Consider the following 27,616-nt stretch of genomic DNA (forward strand, 5'->3'; position numbering starts at 1 on the left):
ACACACACACACACACACACACACACACACACACACACACAAAGGAAAAACTAAACAGTTTCATTACCCATTTCTACAAAATGAGGCAGTTATTCGACATTTAGTGTATGCAACCTAACACAGAACAAAGGAAATATTTCCTGCTTACACTTTGCACACCATATACAAATAACAGAATAAGGTGAGTGACATCTTCATTTTTTTTTTTTAAAGGTGAAATAGCATTACATTTTTTGGTCTTTGAGAAGAGAATGAAAATTTCTATGACTATCATATTACCATAAGAAATCTTCTCAAAATCGACATTATATGCCATACATATTATGTTCAAAATGGAAGATTATTTCCACTATCTTAAAACAAAAATCACATCTCACTATTGGCAGCATTATTTTTACCTGTTTTCTTCACACAATTGAAGTTATTTGGGGTGCAGATGATAGTGATGGGTCTGAGACACTATAAGTAGATCATGATTTAAAGACAGAAGAAGAAGAAGAAGAAGAAGAAGAAGAAGAAGACGACAAATATGATGATGATGATGATTATGTAATCAGTCATTGAGTCACAACATTACAAATTGACAGATATGAACAAAGCTTGCATTACAATTATGACAACAAACAAAACAGTTCAGAGTAATAAATCAACTTCTCTAATTTCTCTCATGTTAAAAATAATATTCTGTAAATGCATCAGTTGTCAATCTCTAGTAGCTTCCTTGAGAATATAGGAATATGGTATACCAACACACTAGACATATAAATGCTAGATAAACTTGCACAACACAGGCAGAACTGTCGGTCAATCCGAATATTAATTTAAAATCTTATCTTAACTGAGAACACATTTGTTTACTACACACAACAAAACAATGTTGCTCCTTTTAGCCTCCAATGACCTCCTTGCCATATTTTCGGCACCCTCAGATTGTTCTTTATTTCATCATATATGACTGGATCGTACAGAGACAAGGACTAGTAGTATGACAGGTGCAGCTATGATTCAGTTTTATTCTCCACAATCCCTGTTCCTCAAGGAAGATACTTCGCATCATGACAGTTTCATAATTCATAAATATTTCTGAGTAGTTTTATTTTCTTAAGAAGGTCAAAAAGTTTTTTAATTTCATTAGCAAGTGGAACTAATCCAATGCAGTTTTAACAGGGGAAAGTTTCTACTTGTCTCATACTATCACGAATCAACCAAGAATGAAGCCAATCACAATACTGTTAAATCAAGTGTATTGATATGAATAAAATTTCATTTAATCACCTTATCTGTTATTTATTTCAACATATGCTCCCCAGTTACATTGATATCCATTTGGAATGGTGACAAAATGTGCCTTGTGCACTATTAAGATGTTATTCGATGTGCCACATCAACACTCTAAATAGAAAAGATGATAAAAGAAAATGCAAATGCTGTTACCTAAGTGCCACATCAACACTCTAAATAGAAAAGATGATAAAAGAAAATGCAAATGATGTTACCTAAGTGATAGTACTAACAAAATAACTCAAACACACAAATTACATTTTAAATACTTCTTTAACTCTGTTTTTGTATAAGAGTAGCTGGTAGAATGAGTGTGGAAAATAGAAAGTAATCAAAATCATAAAAAAACTAAATTGAAAATAATGAAGAAGGGAAATCCTCATTGAGGATCTTTTGTAACTCTGTGCACAATGCTGCACGTAACTGACATAAAACATGTACACTGCACAGTGGGAAGCCATGGGTACTCTTGCCTCTGCCAACTGGACACATAAGAATGATATGGCAAACTATCTTTCAACTTCAATCTAGCTTTCAACTTTCATACTGATGTCAGTTGTATGTGTGTGTGTGTCCATCTTCTTTCAAACAAAATCATAGCTCTTCACACGACCACCATCACCCTCAGACACAAAACGCTTGCGGCCCCTGCAAACAACATATATTTAAACATAAATTACAGAAGTATGGACCAGAATTGAAACAAAAAATAATTGTAACCGACTGGCATACCTCGAGGGCAGCTTCTTAATAACCTCTTCGCCAAGGATTCCAGCTTTCTGACATCTTTCTACAAATCTTTCCAAAACTGTATAAGCTAGAGGAACATCAAGGCAAATATCTGGCATATCTTCATACACTCTGAGGAAACCCTGCAAGTGAACAGCACATTGACTTGCAGCTATTTACTGATTTACTGCAATAACAAAAAGAAATCACCATAATCCACCTACCCTGTCCATCATATCTGGTGTTATTATAATTGCACTGTACAGAGACTTCAATAATTTACACATAAGTTCTTCTGTGTGGCCATTGATAGCTTCTATTGTCATTACAACAGCCTGGAAAAAAAAGCAAAACTGTAAAATAAGAAAGAAAGTCACACAAATGTTGACTTAAACGCAGCAATTAAAACTTTGCTTTTAAACTGAATACCTTCACTGAAACCAGAATGAGAAATTGTTTTTCATTATCACAGACTATCAGTGTTTGGGGAAAGACAACAATTTCAAATTGAGTCCGCCTAGATGCAAAACACGTTGTTATTCGTTTATTTCTGTTTTCCAAACTAGTTTCAGCGACAAATATCACAATCATCAGTGTTTTTTTTTTAATCTAAAACATGCAGAAAATAGCATGGTTATACAAACAGAGTGGCCTCTGTGTCAGGCCACGAGTGGCCTACCGGGACCATCCGAATGCCGTGTCATTCTCAGTGGCACATTATTATATGTTTACTATTCGTTTTTTGAAATATAGTTTTCTATGGATACTTTCATACTACCTTATTTATTGTATGTTACAGCATGTTTTTGAGAGTTATTGTCGCTGTTTGCGACATTTTCTGTGCGGTTTTTTTTTATGCTTGTTTGTCTTATTTATTGGGCCTGACTTCTGAACAAGGAACACAGAGCACATGAGAGCTATAAAGAGTGACAGCACACAGTCAACTTTTGCAGAACATTTAATGAACAAAAACCATAATCCCACTAATATTGAAAACGATCTACACATTCTGAAAAAAAGCAACAGTCTATACCAACAACTAACAATAAAAGAAAATTACTACATGCAAAAAGCTATAGTCGAAGGGAAAAATGTAATAAACGAAAACACAACACTTTGCGACAACACATTCTTTACCACTCTGAGAGAACTGACCAAGGACACAGAACAGAAAGCACACACATGCAAAAGAACCATCTCCCCATCACACACAGAAACATAAATAAGGAACAGAAGTAGTCTTAATTCGTGGCTACAGTTTTCATAGACTTTCTTGCCACAAGCGATGCACCTCTCGCAAAGCATGCGAACAGCAAGATAGTGTAATGTTCTTGATCATAAACAATGTACAGAAGTTTTGTTTTTATGTGTATAGAATCAGCTACATACCATCCAATGAAAGTGAGTACACGAATAGCTAAGGAACAGCTCAGTACACACAAAATAACTGGATTCTACAACATTACCACAACCCCAAGTGTATATTGCTGACATATTAAGTTCTCCTTTTAATATTTTGTATACTAACAGCCGTTCACACAGTTACAGATGACATGTTCGCATGGGGTTGGGAGTGGAATCACAGAAAATATGTTGTAAACAGCAACAATAACTCTCAAAAACATGCTTTAACATACAATTAATAGGGTAATATGAAAGTATCTGTAGAAAACTATATTTCAAAAAAACAAATAGTAAAAATGTAATAATGTGCCACTGTTTGTATAACTATGCTATTTTCTGTATGTTTTAGATTTAAAAAACCCACTGATGATGGTGATTGTCACCGCAACTAGTTTGGGAAAATAGAGAAATATACGAATAACGTGTTTTGCATCTAGGCGGACTCAATTTCTGATACTGTTATTTTTCTATGCAAACACAGACCAAATGGAAGAGTTCCAAGATAAAATTATTGTTTGGGGAAAGAATTTACATTGGTGGCAAAGGGATGTAGGTAGAGCACAACCTGGATGCAAAGAGATGCAAGTGCATGTACATGTCTCTTTCAAAGAAAGAAATCCACCAAAATAAATATTGGCACAAAATATTAATTTTGTAAATAAAAAATATACATACCTCGTAAACTAATTCATGGTGAAAATGAGGCACCTCAAGCTCCAATAAGCATCTGGTCGCTTCCTGAAGATCTTCTGATGATAAGTATTCTTGCAGTAGTAGTGTCATCTGGCGTGTCAAGTATTTTACAGGCCTCAATCCACCACCGACACCCCACACATTATCAAGCCTGACCATACCGTGCTTTATGGAAAGCAAAGTATCAGCTCGACTGAGAGCTTTCCTGGCAAATATCATATATGATTAATGTATGCTTCTATTCTTTCGTCATATATTGTTAAAGATGTAGTAAACATAATTCCCTCACAATACATACCTTGCATGCTCACATTCCACCTTGTCCTTGTAGCTCATGACAAATTTGGGAGGAAGACAGTCATCAGCCACTGCTCTTGCAATAAAATTGCCCAGAACTGTGGCTGCGTCAGGTGTATCCAAAATAAGATCAGGAAGATTTTTCAACAGGAGATCAAATGCTATAAAAAGATACGAAAATAATTTAATATTTTGCAACACTACTCAACATAAAATTTAAATTTACTGTCAAATGAGGTCATTCAATTAATATTAAGAAAATATATACAAACCTAAGGCAATGTCTTTCTGTGAAACGACACGGCCATAGAAGTCTGATATCAGGACCGATGTCATTTCACGGTGAGATGGTTTGTGATCCATGGCAATTTCTATAGCCAGCATAGGAATCTAGAAATAAATGTTGACATCGCACTTCATCATTTTCAAGAGGTTTCTTTTACGTTTCCTTAAATCCTTTTGTTAACACCAAGCTAAGAACGTATATTACAATGAATTACTGCTAGGATTACTTAATCAATATACCAACCATAAACCTCTTGTTGGCACAGTTTAGTTCATCAAAAGCTAATGCTGCTTCAGCTGTGTCACCATGCTCAAAATATTCCAGAATAATAGGTTCGGCAGCTTTCTAGAATACAGAACAATATTACAAATACACTCACAATTCAAGGCACAGTCGTATCAGTATCAAAAATAGCATTGTCTAGGTAATCACCCTAATTTCCTCTTCTGATAACTGTGGAATGATTGTCTCAAGTGCAACATCTCCGCTGTCCAAAGAATCATCATCATAATTTGGATCATTCATGTCAACATCAGCTTCCTCCAGTTCTGATCCCAGTTTACCCCAAACTCCTTTACCTCCGGCACCACCTGTAAAGAAAAGATTGTGCGTAAGAGACCTTTTCATGTATGAATCCAGAAATTTTTTCTGGTATAGGAGTAGCTATGACAGCTTTCAAAACATCCACTTGCACCTCCTCCAATAAATCTGCTGGAAAAGCTCACTCATCAGTTCTTGAGATACAGACCTCAATGTCAAACACATTTGGCTTGGTTTGACTTTTCAGTATTATACTCTAATGCAAAGCAGACTTTTGGTGACATTTGTCGAAGTGAAAAATAAAAAGAAACTGGTTTGAGGTGGAAACACTTAAAATAATTAAAATTCTATGTTAAAAAGTGTGCCATCATTTTTTTCTTTTTTGCATGATTTTTTTTACTCTGAATGGTACAGAATGTATGACAAAAACACATACCTAGTCCTCCCTACTGCAGAAGGATACTTCTCTTACTTCAGGTACACACATAATGACAAGAGGAGTGTGAGCATTATTGGCGTAATATAGCTCTCAAATGTTGTATAAAAAGAGAATGCACTAAAAACTATAGCAAAAGTGTACAGTTTCAAGTTTTCAAATTCACAGCTGTGCAATAAGTCAGTAATAGCCTGTGTGTAGTAACTGATAGTAATAAGGCACAACAATGAATGAGTGGAAAATGCCTGACACAGTAACTGGCTTCACACTTAAAAAAAGAAGAGCAGAAATCAGTTCGGTTGTAAGAAAATTGTCTTTACTAGGGTTAACAGTTACTGTTGAACCAATCAGTTTTCCGTTATATCTTTTTTTTACGCCAGTTTAACCTTGGTGTTAAAACTGCTCGAAATAATTTGTTTCTGAAATAACCCACTTAGAATCAAAATATTAAATTATGCAGACAAATATTGGAAACTTAGTCTGTCCACTGTAGGCTGCTTTTCTCAAAATGAGGTAAGGGTTGAATCCTGGAATCGAGGATCGTACCACTATTTGGGCACTATGATTAACGAGACTGGCATTTACGAACTCGCGGTAGTATGCCAAGCAGATTTAGAGCTGTTGTCTTAGCCCCGTATGGCAGCGTCTATTCTGAGGATGAAGTAGAGACCTGTCGCGCGCTAAGTGACTGGGCTCGCCACAGCGCCCGTTGTATCTACTTCAGTAGCTGAGCTGTCGCAACGAGTCATCAACCCCACTGCACCTGGGCGAACGACCTTCGTCGCTAAGCGCTGCCCTCACAGCTTTCCATGCTTGCTACTCGCTGTTGAAATACAGCCAGAACGAAAACCAAATACGCCTAAAGATAACAAATAGCATTATTTCATTTATAAAACTAAACACTGGCTGAAAAACTGATGGTACCTTCAATCTACAAAGCAATAAAGATGCTTATCAGTAAATGTGCTCCTTTAAGAGGAATAAAAAATCTGGTTGTGGTTGTAATCAAAATATTGCTTTTCAGATTACGTGTGCGAATTGAAAATTGCAGATGTAGGTTTGGGAGACGTCACTACCTCCGATCTGTCTCAAAGATATGAATATACCTCGTATCTGTAACCTTCAGGATTCTGCGCATATGAACGAATTTCTTTTTACTGTTTATGTATTTACTTTAACACTCAAGCCTAGACAGCAGAATTTATTTTAGTAGCGACCATGGTGAATAAGGCCGTCCTTGTCTCCGAAAAGGGGGCTGCCTGGGTTCAAGGTATCGAAAAGGCACAAAAAAGGCCTAAACTGCACATATCCAATAAATTGCTTGTCGAAAAATTACTGATAAGTAATTAGAAGGCATCGATTTCTAATCTAAAATGATATGTAAATGTGACGAATTAAAACTGCTACGTATGGACAGCCGATAACATAGAGAGCGTACTTGATACTTTTGTTCATTCATTAGGTTCCCTATATGCCATCAAGAACAAGTTCAGATATGTGGCACTATTTAAGATATCCATTAGAAGGACCAGCAAATCAGAAAAACTTTATCATATTCTGTATTAAAAATCACTACCGTGCTTTATGCGAACCCAGGACAGTTATTTAGGGAAAAAGTCTTCAGGCACGACATGCAGGTGGTAATTATCCTCCAATAACAACAAAAAACTAAAATACGAACTGATTAAATAAATTGGTTTCAAAAATACCTAAGATTACTATGCCGAACGAAAATGACCCTCCATAAACCGATCTTTACTCATCTAGACAAGGAATGAACCTTGGAAATAAAACCTGTTTTGAAAGTATGTTAACCAAGTACTTAACTTCCCATTTTGTTCCTGATTCTCCATTATGGAGAAAATAAGGTAGTACTTACCGTTTGTAGAAAAATACCGTATACAATAATACCCAGTTTGAGATTTTATCCCAGTGGATTTTATTCCCTCCGTCCCAAATATATTTCGACAGCTTTCGTATCTGCCATTCTCCATGAACACCAATAAAACCGAAAACTAAACATGTTATGCGCTACTGTAGTTGTTTCCCATGACGTCAGTGGTGTTCCATTCCGATTCCGAGGTAGTGTCCATAATGGATTGCAATGATCTCCGACGACAACTAACCAAACTAAAAGCCGGATTGCTTCGTATTTTACTCGAAATTGTTGAGTGATTTGATCTCGATCGCTTGCAACACTATTAATTTCATTTATCTTTCTTTCTTATTTGTTCTTCCTTTTCCTTGCATATTCTCTAATCTTTTCACCGTGTCTTCTTTCTTTCTTTCGACTACATCACAACTGTGCTCTTACTGCTTTTGCATAGGAATTCCTCTAAACTGAATATTTCACTATTATTGGCATCAAAGGGAGCGATCATTATTACGAGTGTCTGAGAATTTACTCTACAGAAGTTTAATAAAAGTGTGGAACCCAATGCTTAATCTAGGTATCGTCTGTTATCTCAGCAACATATTTGCAAGGATCACAGTATCTTTACTGACCTCGAAACTTAATACTGAACAAATGAGAAGTGTAGTGAACGTCAGAACTGATACGCGAATAACTGACGAATTTCTAATGAAAGGCATTCTCTGCGTTATTATCGATAGTTTAGCGTTGCGACTGGAGTATCACAGTATGTTGACTGCACACGACACGCTACACCACGTTACTACAACAATTTTACTGCCGACACGAAGAAAAACAGCTGTTACGAAGTACCTTGTAGATTACAAGTCATTTCCTTTCCTGTTCCACTTGCAAATCGAGCTAGAGAGAAACGGCTATGTACATCCCTCTGTAAGAGTCCTAATTTTTCTTATGTTAGTATTCCTTAGGTCAAATTTACGTTGGAGGCAATAGAATCAGTCTGCAGCCAGCTTCAAACGCCGGCTCTCTAAATTTTCTCAATAGTGTGTGACCACATATTGTCTTCCCTCCAGGGATACCTGTGAGTTCATGAAGCACTTCAGTAATCCTCGTGTGATGATGTAAGTTTTCGAAAACAAATCTAGCAGCCTGCCCCCGAACTGCTTGATATCTTCCTTTAACCGACCTGGTGGGGATCCCAAACGCTCAAGCAGTATCAGGAATGGGTCGCACTATAGTGCTCATAGCTCTCAAAAGTTTTAGAGTCCATGTTTACTAGTCTTTTAACTTCGAATGATGGATCCTGTCATAATCCTGAATAATGACCATTTCCCCTGGGACACACTGTATAGAAAATGGCAGCGGTCCTATCATATTTCCCTGGGGCACTCCTTACGATACCCTTGTCTCTGATGAATACAACGTACTGGGTTCTATTAGTTAAGAAGTCTTTCGGCCACTCACATATCTGGGAATCAATTCTGTATGATCGACTACCATTAACAGTCTGCAGCAGGGCGCCGTGTCAAACGTTTCCGGAAATCTAGGAATATGGGATCTGCCTGTTGCTTTTCATCCGTGGTTCACAGCAGGATATCGTGTGAGAAAAAGGGAAAACAGTCACGCACGAGCTATGCTTTCTAAGTTAGTGCTGATTTGTGGACAAAAGCCTTACCGTCTGTAGGAAATTTATTATATTCGAACTGAGAATATGTTCATGAAACCTGTACCAAACCGATGTTAAATTAGCCGGCCGAAGTGGCCGTGCGGTTAAAGGCGCTGCAGTCTGGAACCGCAGGACCGCTACGGTCGCAGGTTCGAATCCTGCCTCGGGCATGGATGTTTGTGATGTCCTTAGGTTAGTTAGGTTTAACTAGTTCTAAGTTCTAGGGGACTAATGACCTCAGCAGTTGAGTCCCATAGTGCTCAGAGCCATTTGAACCATTTGAACCGATGTTAAAGATAATGATCTGTAATTTTGAGGGCTCGTTCTTTTACCCTTCTTATATACAGGAGCCACCTGCGCTCATTACAAATTTATTTTTTATATTGACAACGATCGAGATATTACCTCATTAAAATCTGCTTTCCTCCGGAATGACTTCTGTCTCCAGGAAGTTAACCGTATAAGACAAATAAATGCCCTGACAGTGGTTGTACGGGAAAGTCTTTTTACTACTTCAGCGCACGGTTAACTAGGAGAAGAATAGACTTTCGAGCGCCATACAATTTTTCAGGGGCCTGACGTACAATGTGCGACTTGCTTATTACTTGCGGCCATAAATGTTAAAAGCTCATAGGTTGTTACAGTGCAGTAACACTACTACTTCCATGTTTATAACACAATGTATTGGGAATGAATGCGGACTTTTCGAATACGTAAAAATGTGGTTAATTTCGATATGTTAAACAACCGTAAGGCGTACCGTTATCCGCTGTCACACCGCCGTGCTGGTAAACATGTTTTTATTGCGTCATTCAAGCGGCCAATGAAACAGGTAACGCTGTCTCTAGGCGAGCTAAAATAAAAGGCCAAGCCGGCTGGGTCGCTTCAAGGTCAGGCGCGGTACAGTCGCAGCCGGGCTTGTAGACTCGTGTGACTCCTGCGCTGCTGCCAGTCTTCCGTATTGATTTCTTCGGCTGGTTACGACGCAGTGTTTTTAACGAATACGAATAACAAATTCCACAGCATGTCAGACGCTGGGGTCCGCACAGCAGCTAGTTAAATGTACGAGCGTCTGCCTTACTGCTTGTTTTACTATTCATCTGGGGGCAGCCACACGTGTCCCAACAAAAATCCTTGGCCTAGTGGGCTTGCGGCCGGCTGACGGGCTACGTGCGGCCCGCCGAGGCCCTCATGTCTGCGCTTGGAGACGGGAGCTTTGAGCAATAAATCTGCGTCGACGCGCAACATGCACTACTCATTTCGGCTCTACATTCGGGCGAGGTATGTGATGAGTGCACCCTTTCTCCAGTCATTACAAGCCTTAAATCACAAAAATACTCGAATTGCATTCACTGTGCTGAGAAATTATTTCTTTATGTAAATGCCGACATTCTTCTTGAATGACTTACATTTTACGGAACCAATCGTGCTAGGGTTTTTCGCTCTACCCATTAAAAAAGATATTTTTGAAATAATTCAGACTTCGGTTTCCTGCAAGAGGCCTAGTACTTCGAATCCACAAAATATGCAGACCTTTGAGACTATAAAGTAAGCTGAGAAAATATTTGGGGAAACTGTCCAATGAAGCTGTTCCAACAAAAAACTTCACACTAAAACAAAGTAGACCAAGAACTCGTCTAAAGAAATGTTTGCCCTCGGCTTAGCCTCACTACATTGGTTGTACTAATAAACTATTAGTGCACACTTCTGTGTGCAAGTTGAAAACGACGCCATGCAATTTCAACCTCCATCCCCATACCGCTATAAACCTATCTCACCGTAAGAGAATCCAAATTCTTACTTGTAAAACTTTTTATTTGTAACCAGAATGAGTAAATTCTGTAGTCTTCGATATACAGTGAGAAGTTGAACAAATTGTTGATATAACAAACCACTGGTTTGCGTAGCGGCGCTGCGCCAATGCTGACCTTCAGCGGGAGCTGGGCAGCAAGAACGTGAGCAACTTGCTGCGCAGTTAGCGCGGGGACGACCCCCCCACACCCTTCCAACTTGTTTTGCGTCGCTGTCACCTATTTTCGGAACTGGCACGATTCTGGAATCCAAGTAGCCACGGTTTTCAACTGTCCTCGCTGATATTCGCCTCTGTTTTAAAGAAACAAAGGAATGAAATAATTACACAATCTGTGTTGTGTTTTAGTGCTGTCTTCAGGTATGAACACACGAGGAACATTTTGCAGATTAGTGAAAGGCTACTAAGAGGCCTTTTGTTACCAATCGTAACAAGCAATTGGTTTGATGATTCAGGAGGTGTCTGCAAATCCTAATGTTCACGGTTTGATCCTTGATTAGTCAAAGCTTTTTCGGGAGGTCATGTTTGTTCGAATTTGATGTTAGTTCAAAAAATGGCTCTGAGCACTAAGGGACTTAACATCTGAGGTCATCAGTCCCATAAAACTTAGAACTACTTAAACCTAACTAACCTAAGGACATGACACACATCCATGCCCGAGGCAGGATTCACACCTGCGACCGTAGTGGTCGCGCGGTTCCAGACTGAAGCGCCCAGAACCGCTCGGCCACACAGGCCGGCTGATGTTAGTTATAAACCCCGAACCTTCTTGGATGAATAAGGTATTGGGCTGAAGGAAAACCTACTTTACTTCCAACTAATCTTGCAGTTGGTAGACATTATAATTTAGAGAGAGAGAGAGAGAGAGAGAGAGCACTGAGGAAGGGGGAAACGAGGTGTTGGAGGACGACGTTGATTATCCCAAGGGGGCAGACGACGTTTTACATCTTTAACAGTGATTAATGGGATAAAATCTTTCAATGATGATTAGACGCTGGAGCCAGACGCATTCTCACAAAAGTCTATATTTCCGCTGATCGTCTTTGCTGTACACGTATTTTGACAGCTATGGAGACGTCATATTGACATGTGGCAGCACGCAGTTCGGAAGGCCCCAAGGTCTGCCACAACGCAACGGTGCATTGACGATCTACTACGAACACGCCACACTATATTTAAGTATCAGCTAATGGCGCATCAACGATATAAGCCTTCGAAAGATATTATGATAGCTGACACAAAAGACAAAGCTTCGCCGTAGCATAGTGGATCAAGTCGTGGATTACGTTACGGTGTCCAACAACGTGTGCCTCTGTATGCTAATTTTTTCTTAGTCTTTGCATTTTAAACACATTCTCCTCAGACTTCCTTATGAATGTAATACAAGTATACTCTGCAATATTCGCTGTCATTTACGTTTAGGTCTGATCAGAAACATATGTTAAATATATGGCTGATTATTTCCGAATACGTGGCGATTCCCCAAATAGGCAGGAACCTAAGAAGTCAGCTTAAAATGGTGCGAGTGAAACGAGCATCAAAACATCATTCTTCTTTGTCATGGTGTTTCCAAAATTGTCGACGATATGAGTACAGCAAAGGCGATCAGAGAAAATATGCTCCTCTCTGTGAGAGGAATGCATCAGGCAAAAACGTCTAATTGCCATAACGAATAAGTTTCACATAAGTATGGCCTGAGGTAGGTCTAATACCCGTCGTTGATGAAATATACATAATTATGTAATTTAGAGCTCCCACTTTTACCACTAGCAGTTCCGAAATAATTTACTTCGCACTAAGATACGAAGCTATTTACAAACTAACAACAGGCGACTCAGATAAACAGTGCCTATGCGGCGTGTGTTACGTAAGACGGCTGCGTCGACGCTAACGGAGGAAGAAAGGAAAGTCACAGCCGGTGGGGAGTGCCACGTAATGCTCTGCCAACGCAATAAGGCGCCTTGGCGGCTAACTCCCTCCATGCTTACAGCATCCGCACACAAGCACGCCTCCAGAACAGGGGCGCTGCAATATAAACACAGCGGAATTACAACGGCAGTTTTTTGAAGTGAACACGTGCTAAATTAGTCGGCATTTCTTCTGCCAGATTCTCGTTGCAAGTTAGTTACCTCCATTCTTTGCTCATTCTGTACCCACCCACTATTTCACTCGTTGCAAGTAACCTTCAAACTGTTGATTCTCCTGGCAATGATGTTAATCTGTTAGTATTTTTATGTTCCTGCGTGCTGCATCACACTATCAAGGGCGAAGAGTAAGCCATATGGAGCCCCTTCGCCCAAAAGCTTGCCTATCTTGCATATCAGGCACATAGGCATTCCACAGCCATGAAATTTATTTAGCACATACTCTAACAATTGTTTTTTTCATTGCTCCTGTTATCACCCTGTAAACGTCATCCATGGTGTCTGTCTACCTAAGCTATTGCTTAACTTCAGTGAGGATTCCTTCGTGTGCGTGAACGTACCCATTAGTTTCCAATATTCTGACACTTTGGTGCGGAGCCACTATCTGGCGATAATTTAATGAACTAGAATTTCTTTACACTGAAACTAATTACAAATCAACTTCAGCCTAAAAGCACTGAAAGTTCCGAAAATTACTGCAAAAAACCCAATTGGTGGACACGCTCATTGCAAAGACAGCTGTTAATGGTCGTTTCTTTGACGTTTCCAGTCAGTCTTGAGGCTGCAAATGCACTCAGGGCACAGACCAGTAGGGTGTGTCCAGCGGAGTAGAGGAGGAGGAGATTAGTGTTAACGTCCCGTCGACAACGAGGTCATCAGAGACGGAGCACAAGTTCGGATTAGGGAAGGAAGGAAATCGGCCGTGCCCTTTCAAAGAAACCATCCCAACATTTGCCTGAAGTGATCTAGGGAAATCACGGAAAACCTGAATCAGGATTGCCGAACGCAGGATTGAACCGTCATCCTACCAAATGCGAGTCCAGTGTGCTAACCACTGCGCCACCTCGCTCGGTGCAGCGGAGTAGACGGCGTGGCATTTGCAGTCTCAGGACTGATTGAAAACGCTAAACAAGCGATATTAACATTTGTCCACTGCAGTGGACATGTGCATCACAAGGTTAAAAACGCAAAACGTCGAGCTACAGATTTGTAAAGCAAAACATCTACGTCAATTTAGTACACAAATTCTGTAATGGCAATAAAACATTTTTTTGCAGATAAATCCACAACAAACTGGATTGTAAAAAAATGGCCTTTTCTAGCTCTTGACGGGTCCTCTTTGATAGTTAACGAATTATTCGTTACGCGTTAGTTCAGTTATTGATTGTTATTCTGAGTGACGTACCATGTCGTTCCTGAGCACTGTTGTTTGTTGACAATGGCACTGTTCGATCGCTTATAGGAGGGAAAGTCTGCAGGTACACTCGATTTCAAAACATTGTTAATATTGGGTAAATTATCGCTTGTAAGCTGCTAGAACCAATGTATTACATACTAACAACTCTGCTAACTGCAAACGGGGCACAACCTTGAATTATACTATAAACACTACACATATTTCAATACAATTCGAGTGCGGTACATCCAACCCTACGTAGGGTGACTAAAGTAGTAAAGACTGTGTATATATTATCTTTTGAAAACTGCATACACTTAAGACATCTATTTAATAAACTACACTACGATTACTTGCTGATTTTGCAGGATACAATCAAATTTTTTGCCCATTTTCTACCAGTCTCGTTAAATACCAGTTACACAGTGAAGAATACATACAATCTGCAACACGCCTGTTAATTACGAAGATCATTCTAGTTGAATTAAACTGTGAAAAATAGGTCCATATTGACGTGCATTTCTTGAAAAAACGAAAAAATGCTAATGCAGTGTTAAATTCACAGGGCAGTTATCTACATCTACATGGATACTCTGCAAATCAAATTTAAGTGCCTGGCAGAGGGTTCATCGAACCACCTTCACAATTATCTATTATTCCAATCTCGTTTAGCGCGCGGAAAGAATGAACACCTATTATCTTTCCGTACGAGCTCAGATTTCCGTTATTTTATCGTGGTGATCCTTCCACCCTATGTAGGTCGGTGTCAACAAAATATTTTCGCATTCGGAGGATAAATTAAACTTTTGTTACTTACGAGGATTCCCGTGGAAAACGATTGATTTAGGGCAATGAAGATTTGTGGAAACATTGAAGGCACACGCGGAAGAGCAATAACGAATAAACCATTGACAGAACCATAATTTCCACAAGAAAGGGTAACGCTGGTAAATTGTGTACCAATTTTATGTTCCAGGTTACAAACGTCAAGTGGCAGCGTTTGTGGGCAATGAAGTTTGTTTGGATACCTTTTCACAATTGTTCGCAGCACTGTTTGAACGGTGGACCATGGAATGTTCTGCTGTCTTGGCAACTCGTGTACTGTTTGAAGATCGCACACAGCACTAGCATTCTCAACAATGGCAACAATGGTAACTTCAATTTGTGGCGCAATTGGCCGTCTGCCTCGTCCACGAGCAATACCCAATTCGCCAATTAATTCGAACTTCCGACTCATGTTCTTCAGCGGAAACAGGACCTCTCAGTATTCCTTTAATGCGTCTACCGGCGTGTCATGACACTAATCCAGCAGCACATAGTTTGACCATGACATCATTACTATAAAGTTGGGTAGCCACACGGTAAATAATTTTGCGTCTATACTGGCTCAAGTAAAGAAAGTTGAATTTTAACCACCCTGTAGAATCATTTTTCAGAATAGTATATACATCAAATGTATTCTCATTAGATTCCTTCAATCTCCTCTGAATACAGAGGTTTGTGAAATTTATAATTAACATCACATTTTGGTGGTCTCAGCTTTTTCTTAAGTTGTGAGGCATTGAAAACTGAAAAATGGGTAAGATAGCTTCATGTGAATGGTAGAGGAATGATTTCATGCCGTCTCTACATATCATTCACACTTCACATCCCGGCAAGAGCAGTTGCAACTCAAAAATGCAATATTTGAGAAAACTCAACTTACAGAATTAATTCTATAAAACTCATACTGACATAGTGTAAGCTTCCCTTACATTTCAATTAAGTACTGTTGACAGTAAATTCCCTTATATTCTTCGTGGACTTTGGGACACTTTGTACATATTTTTCAACAATATGAACCAGACGCCGTTTTTCGACTTGGGTCACTTTCCTTGGCTGTGTGCGACTTGCGTTTTTGAAGCTGGTCCATCACAAAGGGGGAGGGCATTTACTGTTCTGTAATTAATTTACTGTAAACTTTAGTTTTTACAATGCCTATGTAGTCAGAAAATTTTATTTCCGTCCTACAGTCGCAGGCTCTACATCTGATATTGCAGCAGATTTTCTTAACGCGTAGTATTTTTAGTGTTATCTTCTTGTGTCATTGACCGTAAGTTTTTGCTGCGTGAACAATTCTATGGAGGTAAGTGTACCAACATTCGTGTGTATTAACAGAGTAAAACAATGCCTGAGAAGATCATCATCATCATCATCATCATCATCATCATCATCATGGACACGGAAATCATAACTTAGAAACAAGCCGTAGTGAAGTAGGACTACCGCCCTTAAATCACAAGAAAAGAAACATGTTTTCAAACTCAGGTAGTTTCTAATAAATTCAAAATTATTTATTTCAGCATGAAAGGAGCGGCGTAGTTGCCGGGCAAAATCGATGCGGATATGCCCGCTGAGAAGTGAAAGTGTTAAGCGCGCTCACTGGCTGTGTTGCCAGGCTTCCGTAACGGTTATCTGACGCGCTGAAACAATTAAAAATACACTACTGCCAACATTGTATTTAGTTCCCCGCACTAATGTACATGTGGATATGCTATGCAAAGTTAGAAGCTGTGACTGCAATGAAACACTCTGCACTCTGTATTATCATCGTTCTCCCATAAACCATAGAACTGAAGATGGAAGCAGTGCACAAGTTGCTACCAACTGACAATACTTCGGTTTTTCTAGTATTTGAACTTGTGGAATATGACACACTGCTATATCGCTATATAGCGTGCTGAAAATTTTTAAAAATCTCAATTATCGGCCATAAACCATGTTCCTGTCGCAGTTCCTACTGTATTTTTCCAACATTTGTCCGTAGACTTAGTCTACTACTACGATTTTTCACACAACTAAGCGTAGCGATTTTTCCACCTTGAACACAGTGCTTCAGTTTTCTCCTCTCGGTCACGCGTCTTGCGTAGCTAACGTGAAACGCTCTGAAGAACCAAGAGCCCGGAGGTCTACCAGTAATTAGGGCGGCATCCATAACTTCGGAATTTAGGTACTCAGCTTATGATTACTAGTATGTGATGTGGCCTTGATCGCACAATTCGTGGTGCAACAATGATGCACTAGACATACACAATTGTAACTTGTCAATTATTAATACATTTGATTTTGTGGTGGTTGATTATACGGTTGCTGATGGGTAAGGATGAATCTTTTCAACATACGCTAGGTTTCGTAATCTCTCGACGCTTGTCAGGTCTTACACGACATTTGTGTATGAAGGCGACTTTGGATTTGCAGTGTTTCGTCTAAAGGCACTTTATCAAGCTACGGGCTTATACACGACGTCTGATGCAGCATTTATTTAGAAATTAATTCCATCCTTATATCCCACAAGAATGGAATCTTTTCTCTGAAGTTTCGTCCGAACGTCTTAGGGCATAGTTTGACACGATCATGTGATTTCGGACAAGGGAGGATCACGCTTATCGTACCAGCTATAAAACCTAACGTTTTATTTGTCTGTCATCAGAACCAACGATACGACTTGGCATGTGATATTCATGAAACTGACACACGGTAAAGTTCCGTTTAACAACAGAAAAGATCCTTATAAACTTTGTATTTTGTATCCAACATGTACTGCATGCTAGGACGCCAAATTTCAGCCTAAATTTTCTCGATTACTCTCTGGTGCCACTAGAAGTGCTGTTGGACACTGTAGGTAAAACTGACGTTAACTCAGGAAGTTGTCTAGTCTGCTGATGTACAATAATGAAATAAAGGACGCGACTGTTGAGAAAGGAACTCCAAAAACGACAAAAAATCTGTTCATGACCTGTACATGAAAAGGGGACCATTCGTACAGAATAAGATAGGCATCCTCTTACCTGCGAGCCGAGTTCAATGACCTTTATGGACATAAACGCCTCCACCGTTTTTGTGGCCAAGAATGCCTTATTTTATGTTACTGGAATCTCGAGATGAAGGGGTCGCACAAAGGAGAATTTACAAGGAAGCACAGGAATGTACAGAGTGATTGAAACAATATCACACACTTCTGGCCCCATGCTTGATTGCGGATGTAACGATCTGTAACTTGTACGTCTCTGGTTCACTTACCCTTCCATCTAGGCTATTGGTAAGAGTATTTTATTATTCAGATATAAGCAACATGCTAGCATATTGATCATATCTGAATGAAAGTGTACAATGCCCAAAACACAGAAAAAGCCTGCTCGTTGTACAGGCATGTAACGTAGCTGTTGCTTAGGGGATGGGATATTTATAGCAGGGATTTTGGAGCATACGTTAATAAGGTATTCTAGCGATGTATATATGACTGCTTTTGAAGGTGATTCATTAGTAATTCTGTGGTAATCTGATTTTTTGTTGGATCTAGTGACTAATGCTTGTTTACTACCTTCTACACCCAAAGCCTTAACAGCTGCTGCCGATAGCTGATAAAGATTGATGAGTACGCCAGATGTTTCGGGAGTTAATGTTTCGTTCATCGTAACTTCCGAGGTTATAGGGAACAATCAATGGCATATGTGCCATACGTGCGTCGTTCTTGAATAGGCATTGAATCAAAGGGCAACTTACGTTGACACCAGGTTCCCCAAAGTAGTGCGCAGATAACTCATGCCCTTAAGTGTACCGCAAATTACGGACTCGGCAAGCAAATGTGTCTTAATTACGCACATAAGACTGGAAAATAACGAAGATTTGGACACGAAATAGCAGCCGCATGACTAGTGGAAAATATATACAAACATTTAAAAAAGTTTTGCATCACCTCGGTTCCGAGACCTGTACAGAAAATTGAATAGTGATCAACATAAACATCATTTCCGCCCTTTTTATTGCTCATGAAAACCACACATTGTATGTTGTACCACCATTCAGCGAGACTTTCACAGGTGGTGGTCCAGATTGCTGTACACACCGATGCCTCTAATACGCAGTAGCACGTCCTCTTGCATTGATTCGTGGCATACTATCCCCAAGTACATCAAGGCACTATTGGTCCAGGCTGTCCCACTCCTCAACGGCGATTCGGCGTAGATGCCTCAGAGTGGTTGATGGGTCACGTCGTCCATAAACAGCCCTTTTCAATCTATCCCAGACATGTTCGATAGGGTTCATGTCTGGAGAATATGCTGGACACTCAAGTCGAGCGATGTCGTTATCCTGAAGGAAGTCATTCACAAGATGTGCACGATGGGGGCGCGAACTGTCGTCCATGAAGACGAATGTCTGCCAACATACTGCCGATATGGTTGCACTATCGGTCGGAGGATGGAATTTACGTATCGTACAGCCGTTAAGGCGCCTCCCATGACCACTAGCGGCGTTCGTCGGCCCCACATAATGCCACCACAAAAAAGCAGGGAACCTCCACCTTGCTGCACTCGCTGGACAGTGTGTGTAAGGCGTTCAGCCTGACCGGGTCGCCTCCAAACACGTCTCCGACGATTGTCTGGTTGAAGGCTTTGCGACACTCATCGGTGAAGAGGACATATTGCCAATTCTGAACGGTCCATTCATCATGTCGTTGGGCCCATCTGTGCCACACTGCATGGTGTAGTGGTTGCAAAGATGGACCTCGCCATGGACGTCGGGAGTGAAGCTGCGCATCATGCAGCCTATTGCTCACAGTTTGAGTCTAAACACGACTTCCTGTGCCTGCACGAAAAGCATTATTCAACATGGTGGCGTTGCTGTCAGTGTTCCTCCGAGCCATGATCCGTACGTAGCGGTCATTCACTGCAGTAGTAGCCCTTGGGCGGTGTGAGCGAGGCATCTCATCGACAGTTCCTGTCCCTATGTATCTCCTCCATGTCCGAACAACATTGCTTTTGTTCACTCCGAGACACCTGGACACTTCCCTTGTTGAGAGCCCTTCTTGGCACGAAGTAACAATGCGGACGCGATCGAACCGCGGAACTGATCGTTTAGGCACTTAACTACCGACAACACGAGCCGTGTCCCTCCTTCCTGGTGGAATGACTGATCGGTTGTCGGCGCTGATCATGCATGGCTGTTTACATCTTTGGGCGGGTTTAGTGACATCTCTGAACAGTCAAAGGGACTGTGTCTGTGATACAATATCCACAGTCAACGACTATCTTCAGGAGTTCTGGGAACCGGGGTGATGCAAAACTTTTTTTGATGTGCGTGTTATCTGAACACCACCTCTGAAATCAGCACAACATTTACTGGGTCTCCACGTTCAACAATGAACTGGTTGGACGATTTGTTAGAAGGGAGAGCTGACAGACGCGTCGCCTAAGTAAATTCTAATTACAGATTATCAGTAGGTCATTTTATAAACCCAACAACAATTGAGATCGGTACGACTAGTTTCCGACAACAGTAATACGTATTGCATTCGATAAGTCACCCAGAAACTAAATAAAGGAAAACTTGTCGAATTAAAAACGGAGTTTCTTGTAAATCTTATATGGAGCTCCACATTCTTAGCTAATGTTCACGTTTCACTGCAGTGCAAGGCTACATTCCAGGAAAACTACGGAAAAGCCTTGCTAACACATAAGTTTATATCCAACGTTAACTCATTTCTCTTTATCTGAAATGCTTTCCCTGCTATAGCCGTTCTGCATTCTATATAGTCTCTACTTCGGCCACCATCAGTTATTTTGCTGGTCAAACAGCGGTCCCTAATTTAATTCAACTGCATTTCATTACTCTTGTTGTTCATCTATTAGCCTCTTTCTAAAACACTACTATTCTGTTCAATTGCCCACCCAAATCGGCGTAACTCGAAGTTTTCATTTTTGCGCACGAAATTTTAAATGCTTCTACAAATTTTTCTTTGGTTTCTTTCAGTGCTTCCTCCAAGAGTAGATTGAATAACATCGGATGTGAGCTACAACCCAGTTATCTCTAAATCTACAAATGTTACAAAAGGTAGATTTGGCTTTCGTTAACCTGTCTTCTAAGTCGCAGGTGTTACTATTATCTTGGACGTTCCTACATTGCTCCGGAAACCGAACTGTTATTTCTCGCGGTCGGTTTCCACGAATTTCCCATACTTCCGTAAATAATTAGAGCCTGAAATTTGCAGTCATGTTTGGAATGTGAGTGAAAAAGTCAATACTGCTAATTGGTTAATTTACTGGACTCTTCGAACTCCTCATGACTGACTGCTTTATGAAATGTCAAGGTGAGCAGAAAAATGGCATTTATCAATTGTTGCTGGGAGAACGTAATAGCAAGTGTCCTACGGTAATGTGCCGTGATACGATATAATAATGCCGTTTTCGAATGCGAATTTCTGCCTCTACCTGAAAATCTTTATCACCTTCTTAGTCTTCATACAACAAAGATGAAACACCAGCATCTTGATCGTCAAAAATTTCGAAATCTAAGTAACTGAACTACCTGTTTAAGCACATTCGTGAGGCCTTCGGTAACGTAACACACTATTAACACCTACTAACAATAACACTGATCGTCCAGAGGCAACTGTAGTTCTAAGAACACAACCACTACAAGAAAACATTTTAAAAGCTTTCATGTTTTCAGAATAATAAATACTCATTTTGTGGAAAAAAATTCAAATTCAAGAATACTCCAGGCATTAAATTTCTTAACAAACCGTTTCTACTCTCCAGCTGTAACTACTTAACGTGCGGGTATTAAGAGATACATTTCTATACCTGATAAATATTCCTAGGACTAATGCCATCCTGTCAAAAACTATTAAACTTTGGGTGTCCTGGGAAGTTGGCTTTTGCGTTTTAAGTACGACAGAAATAGAGTAGAATGTGTGAAAATTACAAGGGTTGGTTTAAATCTTTTGGGTGGGAATCTTGCGAAAGCATTCAATTAATGGTTACTTATTATTACTTCATTTATTATTAGGAAGCAATTTCCACAATCCTCATGTTATACGCTACACTTTCTTGACTTAACGACTATATTACTACAAAACAGAACTTGTTTATGTAGCCTCCTGCCTTCGCAATGCAAAGAGAAACAGCGGACTACAGCACTTCAATACTTGCAACCTCCGGAAATACGTTTATGTAGAATTTTTATGGGGCTCTGTGGCACATATGGGCACACCCCCGCAAATTCAACCTCCTACATATTGCCTACACAAGGCAGCCGGGGCCGCACACGCGAGTCCACGACCACACGGTGCCCGGTCGTTCACACAGTGGGTGGGGTGCCCAGAGGTGACCCAGAAGTTTCCAGCTCTCCGTCCGACGCCAGTGCCGCAATGCGGCTGGCCACGTCGCACAGGGTACCGGCTCCCGTTTTCTCGCGTGCTCGAACAAATGTACTATAGTAGCTGCTTTTGCTTTTAACCATAGTAAAACTAATAACTAATTTTTGACGTTTAATCGGACACATTAACAGCATACACATTCATTTCTAGTGCCTAGTATGTAACTTAATATGCACAAGTCTCCAAATATGCGGAAGCAATAGCCCTTAACGTAAGTTCCCGACAAGAGGGTGACAGGTTTAAATTAGTGCTTTTCTTGTCGTGGATGTTAATAAAAATGGCACCTTAAAAATAGTATCATGAATTGATTGCTGCATACTGCCAACAGAGAGATTCAGAACTAGTCGCTTTATGGAAATTGTGGCTTCTCTAAATGTTTTCAAATGGTTCAAATGGCTCTGAGCACTATGGGACTCAACTGCTGTGGTCATCAGTCCCCTAGAACTTAGAACTACTTAAACCTAACTAACCTAAGGACATCACACACATCCATGCCCGGGGCAGGATTCGAACCTGCGACCGTAGCAGTTGCACGGTTCCTGACTGCGCGCCTAGAACCGCGAGACCACCGCGGCCGGCTCTCTAAATGTTTTCATGGCACTTATTCATGGGTGAAATGGCGTATTGTTGGCATATGCTTTACTGTGTCAAAGACTGCAGAAATGAACCACCACCCACAGACAGATGGCAATATCTTTACGTGTAAGTGTAGGCAATTTGCGCTCAGAAAACAAAATAGTAGCTAAAATATAAATGTTACTAAAATATCATTATGACCAGACTTCATTCATTTGTCAAACAGGTACAGAATGCCAATAACAACATCTAATTATTGGAGAGCCTTATAAACATGCCCAATTTTGGCCACTTACTATCCTAATTTAAGATCACACTCCTTACAATAAATATTCTACCACCACTAAAAATATGAGTAAACATCAAAGACAAGCAGGATATCATCATGTGGTTTTGCTTCCGATATATGTGGCACACAAAACTGATTTTTAACTATATCTGTTACCAACTGCACACAGATCACAGTTATTACTAACTAAAGAAGTGAAGCAGTCATCAATCCAAAGATTATTTTGAGGATCACAGTGCTTTACTAGGTATGGTCCAGTTGCAGGTGGTATGCCATTGCCTTCCTCTGGCCTTTGGACAGACTTACCCAGCTATTTAGAGGGGATTCTACACCGCAGAGCATCTTGGTATTTTCCACATCAATAAAAATTACCAATATGAAAGAAACTACAAGTAATAGACAAAAATCCTAAGACTGGCCAGGGACCAAGCAGAGACCTTTGGATCTATAGTCTGGTACTTTTCCACTGAGCCACTTCTTACTATATACTAAGATTAATAAAGTGAATTCACTAATCACTGACTAACCTGTTTCTGTACTCGTGGCCACAAACGCACTCACACTTTTACTAGACAGTATACAGCTGAATTCACGGGAGAAGAAATTTTCAGAACCAGTAACTGGCTGAGAGAAAATAGGTAGTGGCATTGCTCTGGTTCATCGCACTGTGCCCCACTGTCCTGAGCTGTGTGCAGGGACTTGGAAAGGAAAGGAATGGAACACATACTTCATATGTGGATACATAGCTTGACAACACCATTGGTGCTATTCAACAGCGGTAAAACTGTGCCTCAGCGCATTCTCCATATCTACTTTATTTCACTTCAGTCAATAACTTACCTGTGCAGGCATTAATAGTTCACCCAACAATATGCACACACTTCTACTAGTTGTAGGAAGGCAGTGGGGTACCCCAACAATTACAGTCTTGCTGATTCCTACACGATATCGAATGCTCACTGGGTGGAATATGAGTGACATTTATTGTGACTGAGCATTACGAAATATATGTTGTATGAACTTGCACATTAAAGTAGTAAACTCCACTTATAACAGAAGCAGCTGACAGTATCTGGTCCTGCAGCAACAATCTAACAAGTGACATTGCCAGGCTGCAACTTACAAATTGAAACTGTTAGGTTTGTATTCTGTATCATAGGATACCTTCCTCAAAAGTGAAAATATTAGAAAATTTATAACGCGAGGTAAAAAATTACTCTTTAGGTTTATTTTCATAGAATAACCAACACACTATGTCAGCTAGCTTAAACAATAAAAAAGTGTTTCGTTAAAGTATACAGTACACTTAGTAAAAACAGTCAAAATAGATGAGCATCATGCCACCAGTGTGCACACATTTCCAAACAATCGTCTGTTACAGTGAAATAACGAGAAACCCTCTTAATGATGGTGCACCACCACAATAACAAATAGATTGTATTTTAATGGTCACGATACCTGCGTATCACACTTTTGTGAGGGAAAAGCACGTCTAGTTTCATTACGTTTCCATGTTTCATATGATTTACTGAACATTCCCCTCAAAGTCTGGCACAAAACAAGCAACAGAAAAAACAACAACTTTGATGAGTACCAACCTGGAGAAGAGCTGAAATATCAATGACACAATTACAACACACAGAAAACATTCCTTTCACTGAATTTCTTCCTCTTTTTAACTAAACACTTTAATTTTGAATGGATGGATAGGATATTCTGGCAGAACGACTAAGCAACCTCTAACTTTTGTTTCAGCTCTTGTTAACTTTTGTTTAATGCGACATTAGGCCTGCCTAGTGATTGCTTTGCACAATTATTTTCAGCATGATTAAATCTGTTCCCTTCGGGCCACTTCACATTGAAGTTAATTGGCTTATTTGAATGTTTATGAGTTACGTCTACATTCCACAAAGTCCACAACAAACCAATGAAGAACCGTAGCCGGACTAACTGCTCTTCTCCACCACAGAACACTGAGAACAATTGTAAATTACTGAAACTGTTCACGTCAAACATCGTAGGAACTGTTTTTTTTTTTTACCTAATTATACCGCTATAAAAATAACTCTTCGTTGCAGATCTCTCATTTGATAAACTTTGTTTTGTTAAGGGAAACATTCCTCTCACATATCTATCATTCACAAGTATGCTTATTATTATACTAGTACAATTTTGGAGTAAATTATTTCTTCTGCTCGAAGTCTCTCACACGCAATTTGCAAAATTACAAATAATATTTCCAATTTCAAATAATATATTATATTATTATTCCAATTTCAATAACTTCGCGCGCCTTCAGCTACTGAACAAAATCGGTATCCCGTAAGACTAAAACGCATAAACTCTTAACTTTGCCTACATTAAAATAGTTGTTCTCTATCACCTCCTAACAAGAGTTATATTTTAACATTCTGAAAGTACTGTCGGTACTTAAAGGGCGACTTACTGATAAATCTTACCTTTCTTCGGCAGTCCTCTGCCAAAACCATTTCTTGGTCGACGGCTATTTTTGCGAAGAGCAACCGACGTACCATTTGTTACAACTTCCTTGCTTAGCTGCTTGATCAGCCTTCTAGCTTTGCGCTTAATTCTGTTATCCACAGAAACTGAGTCAATAGCCTTAGAATCACCTGGACCGGCTTTTCCAGCAATATCGCCGTTCACGACGCCATCTTCTACTGCCTCGTCAATATCATTGTCCTGGCCGTTAATCATATCCTGCTCCATCATTTTAAAGAAAACCACTCTCAAAGGCAAACAAGATCGATTATACTGTTATCTTGCCAATTCCAGTGCACCAAATATGAAAACTCGCAATCCTTTCACGGTCACTTCAAACAGAATACAACTCTAAACATCCACCAACCAGAACGATCACAGCACAACAACATCCAGTTCCCGTTTACTTCCTCAAGTCCGTGTGCACACGTGACGCTGGCGCATGCGCAGTACGGGATATCTTATTTTTGCTTATAAACAACGTGATAACCTTGAAACTGCCAAATAGAGCTTAAGAAAGAGTAATTTAGATACAAAGCGGAAATAACGCGGAAACGTATGTACATAGTCAACACAGTAGAAATATGGCTCTTAGTAAAGCTCTTACGTTTTCTACTGCGGTGGACATGTCGTGCTGTTAAAGAGGATATTGCATTCACTCTCAATGAGGGATAGTATACTTAACAGAAACAACGGACTTTCAAGACTTGAGCTAAACACATCTGCCGTTTTGGCAATTGCTGCATCTGTTCGTGGAGATATGTATATCACTCCCTGGAAAGGGGAATGCACCCTAATTCTTGAACCAAATAAATAAAGCCACTTTAAATGAGGTTAGCATTTAATGTGTTTTTTTCTAAGCAATGTTTTAAAGTGCCCCATCAGAATACTATTCGGAGCCTGAAGCTTTGTTCTATAAAACTAAATACGCATCTACGAGCAGTTATTCGGAATAATTCTTATTTACTACAGTTTCAGTTCCGTGTTGTGTTTGGAGCTTCAGTTCCTTAGACACACAAAACAAAGACATACAGGATGGAATTTTCAGCCCTGTGATGTGGAATCCAGAAAATTTTAGTACTTCATACACATTGCTGCAAATAGAGGAAAATCTAAAATAATCGTCCGCACGTCGTGCGCAAAAATATTCATGCACCTTTAGAACAGAATATTCGTAAAACTTTAGACGGACCTGTTCAGTATATAGGTTTTTCAGCTTTCAGTGCTGTCTATAATAGTCTTGTTTTATTAGGCAGACTTCAACAAAATTGTTATGAATGGCTGTAATGATACCATAGTTTTCATTTTAAATTAGTTTGTAACAAAGAATCACGCTAACTTAAGATGCCCAGGAAAACTTGCTGCTAAAATGTTAATTTCGCTGATAACGTACAGTTGATGTAACAGAGAAAGATGAATTAGAAAAGTTGCTAAGTGAGTTCCGATTTGAGAAAAATATTTTGGTATGTGGTAAACATGTCAAGCTTCTGACAACAGTCCAGTATTTGCCGTGCATGGGTTAGGCATACACGGTTTTAAAAATTGACATATATCTTTCTCTTGTTTATTTTTACTTGCATTAATTACCTAATTTATAATGTTTATTATTTCTCATTCCCTATCCATGAGTGAGAGCTGTTATAGAATTTTTCATTTCAGCAATATCTCAACAAGCTGACTGTAAAGTAAAGGGGTTTTCCGTTGCAAATATTTCGGAGG

At 39.7% G+C, this 27,616-nt stretch overlaps 1 protein-coding gene across 1 annotated transcript; it reads right to left on the minus strand.

The window, feature by feature from the left end:
- Nucleotides 1-26,309, minus strand: LOC126195506 (programmed cell death protein 4). Its single transcript, XM_049934136.1, has 10 exons — nucleotides 25,858-26,309; nucleotides 5,123-5,280; nucleotides 4,934-5,035; nucleotides 4,677-4,794; nucleotides 4,406-4,565; nucleotides 4,090-4,312; nucleotides 2,235-2,345; nucleotides 2,014-2,153; nucleotides 1,497-1,929; nucleotides 1-1,434 (listed from the first exon to the last, which is right to left on the minus strand). Exons 1-9 carry the CDS (start codon nucleotides 26,126-26,128, stop codon nucleotides 1,866-1,868), a joined length of 1,347 nt encoding a protein of 448 aa, XP_049790093.1. The 5' UTR covers nucleotides 26,129-26,309; the 3' UTR covers nucleotides 1-1,434; nucleotides 1,497-1,865.
- Nucleotides 26,310-27,616: the final 1,307 nt, after the last annotated feature.

This window comes from Schistocerca nitens, chromosome 1, assembly GCF_023898315.1.
Source record: "Schistocerca nitens isolate TAMUIC-IGC-003100 chromosome 1, iqSchNite1.1, whole genome shotgun sequence".
In the NCBI taxonomy this organism is placed as follows: domain Eukaryota; kingdom Metazoa; phylum Arthropoda; class Insecta; order Orthoptera; family Acrididae; genus Schistocerca; species Schistocerca nitens.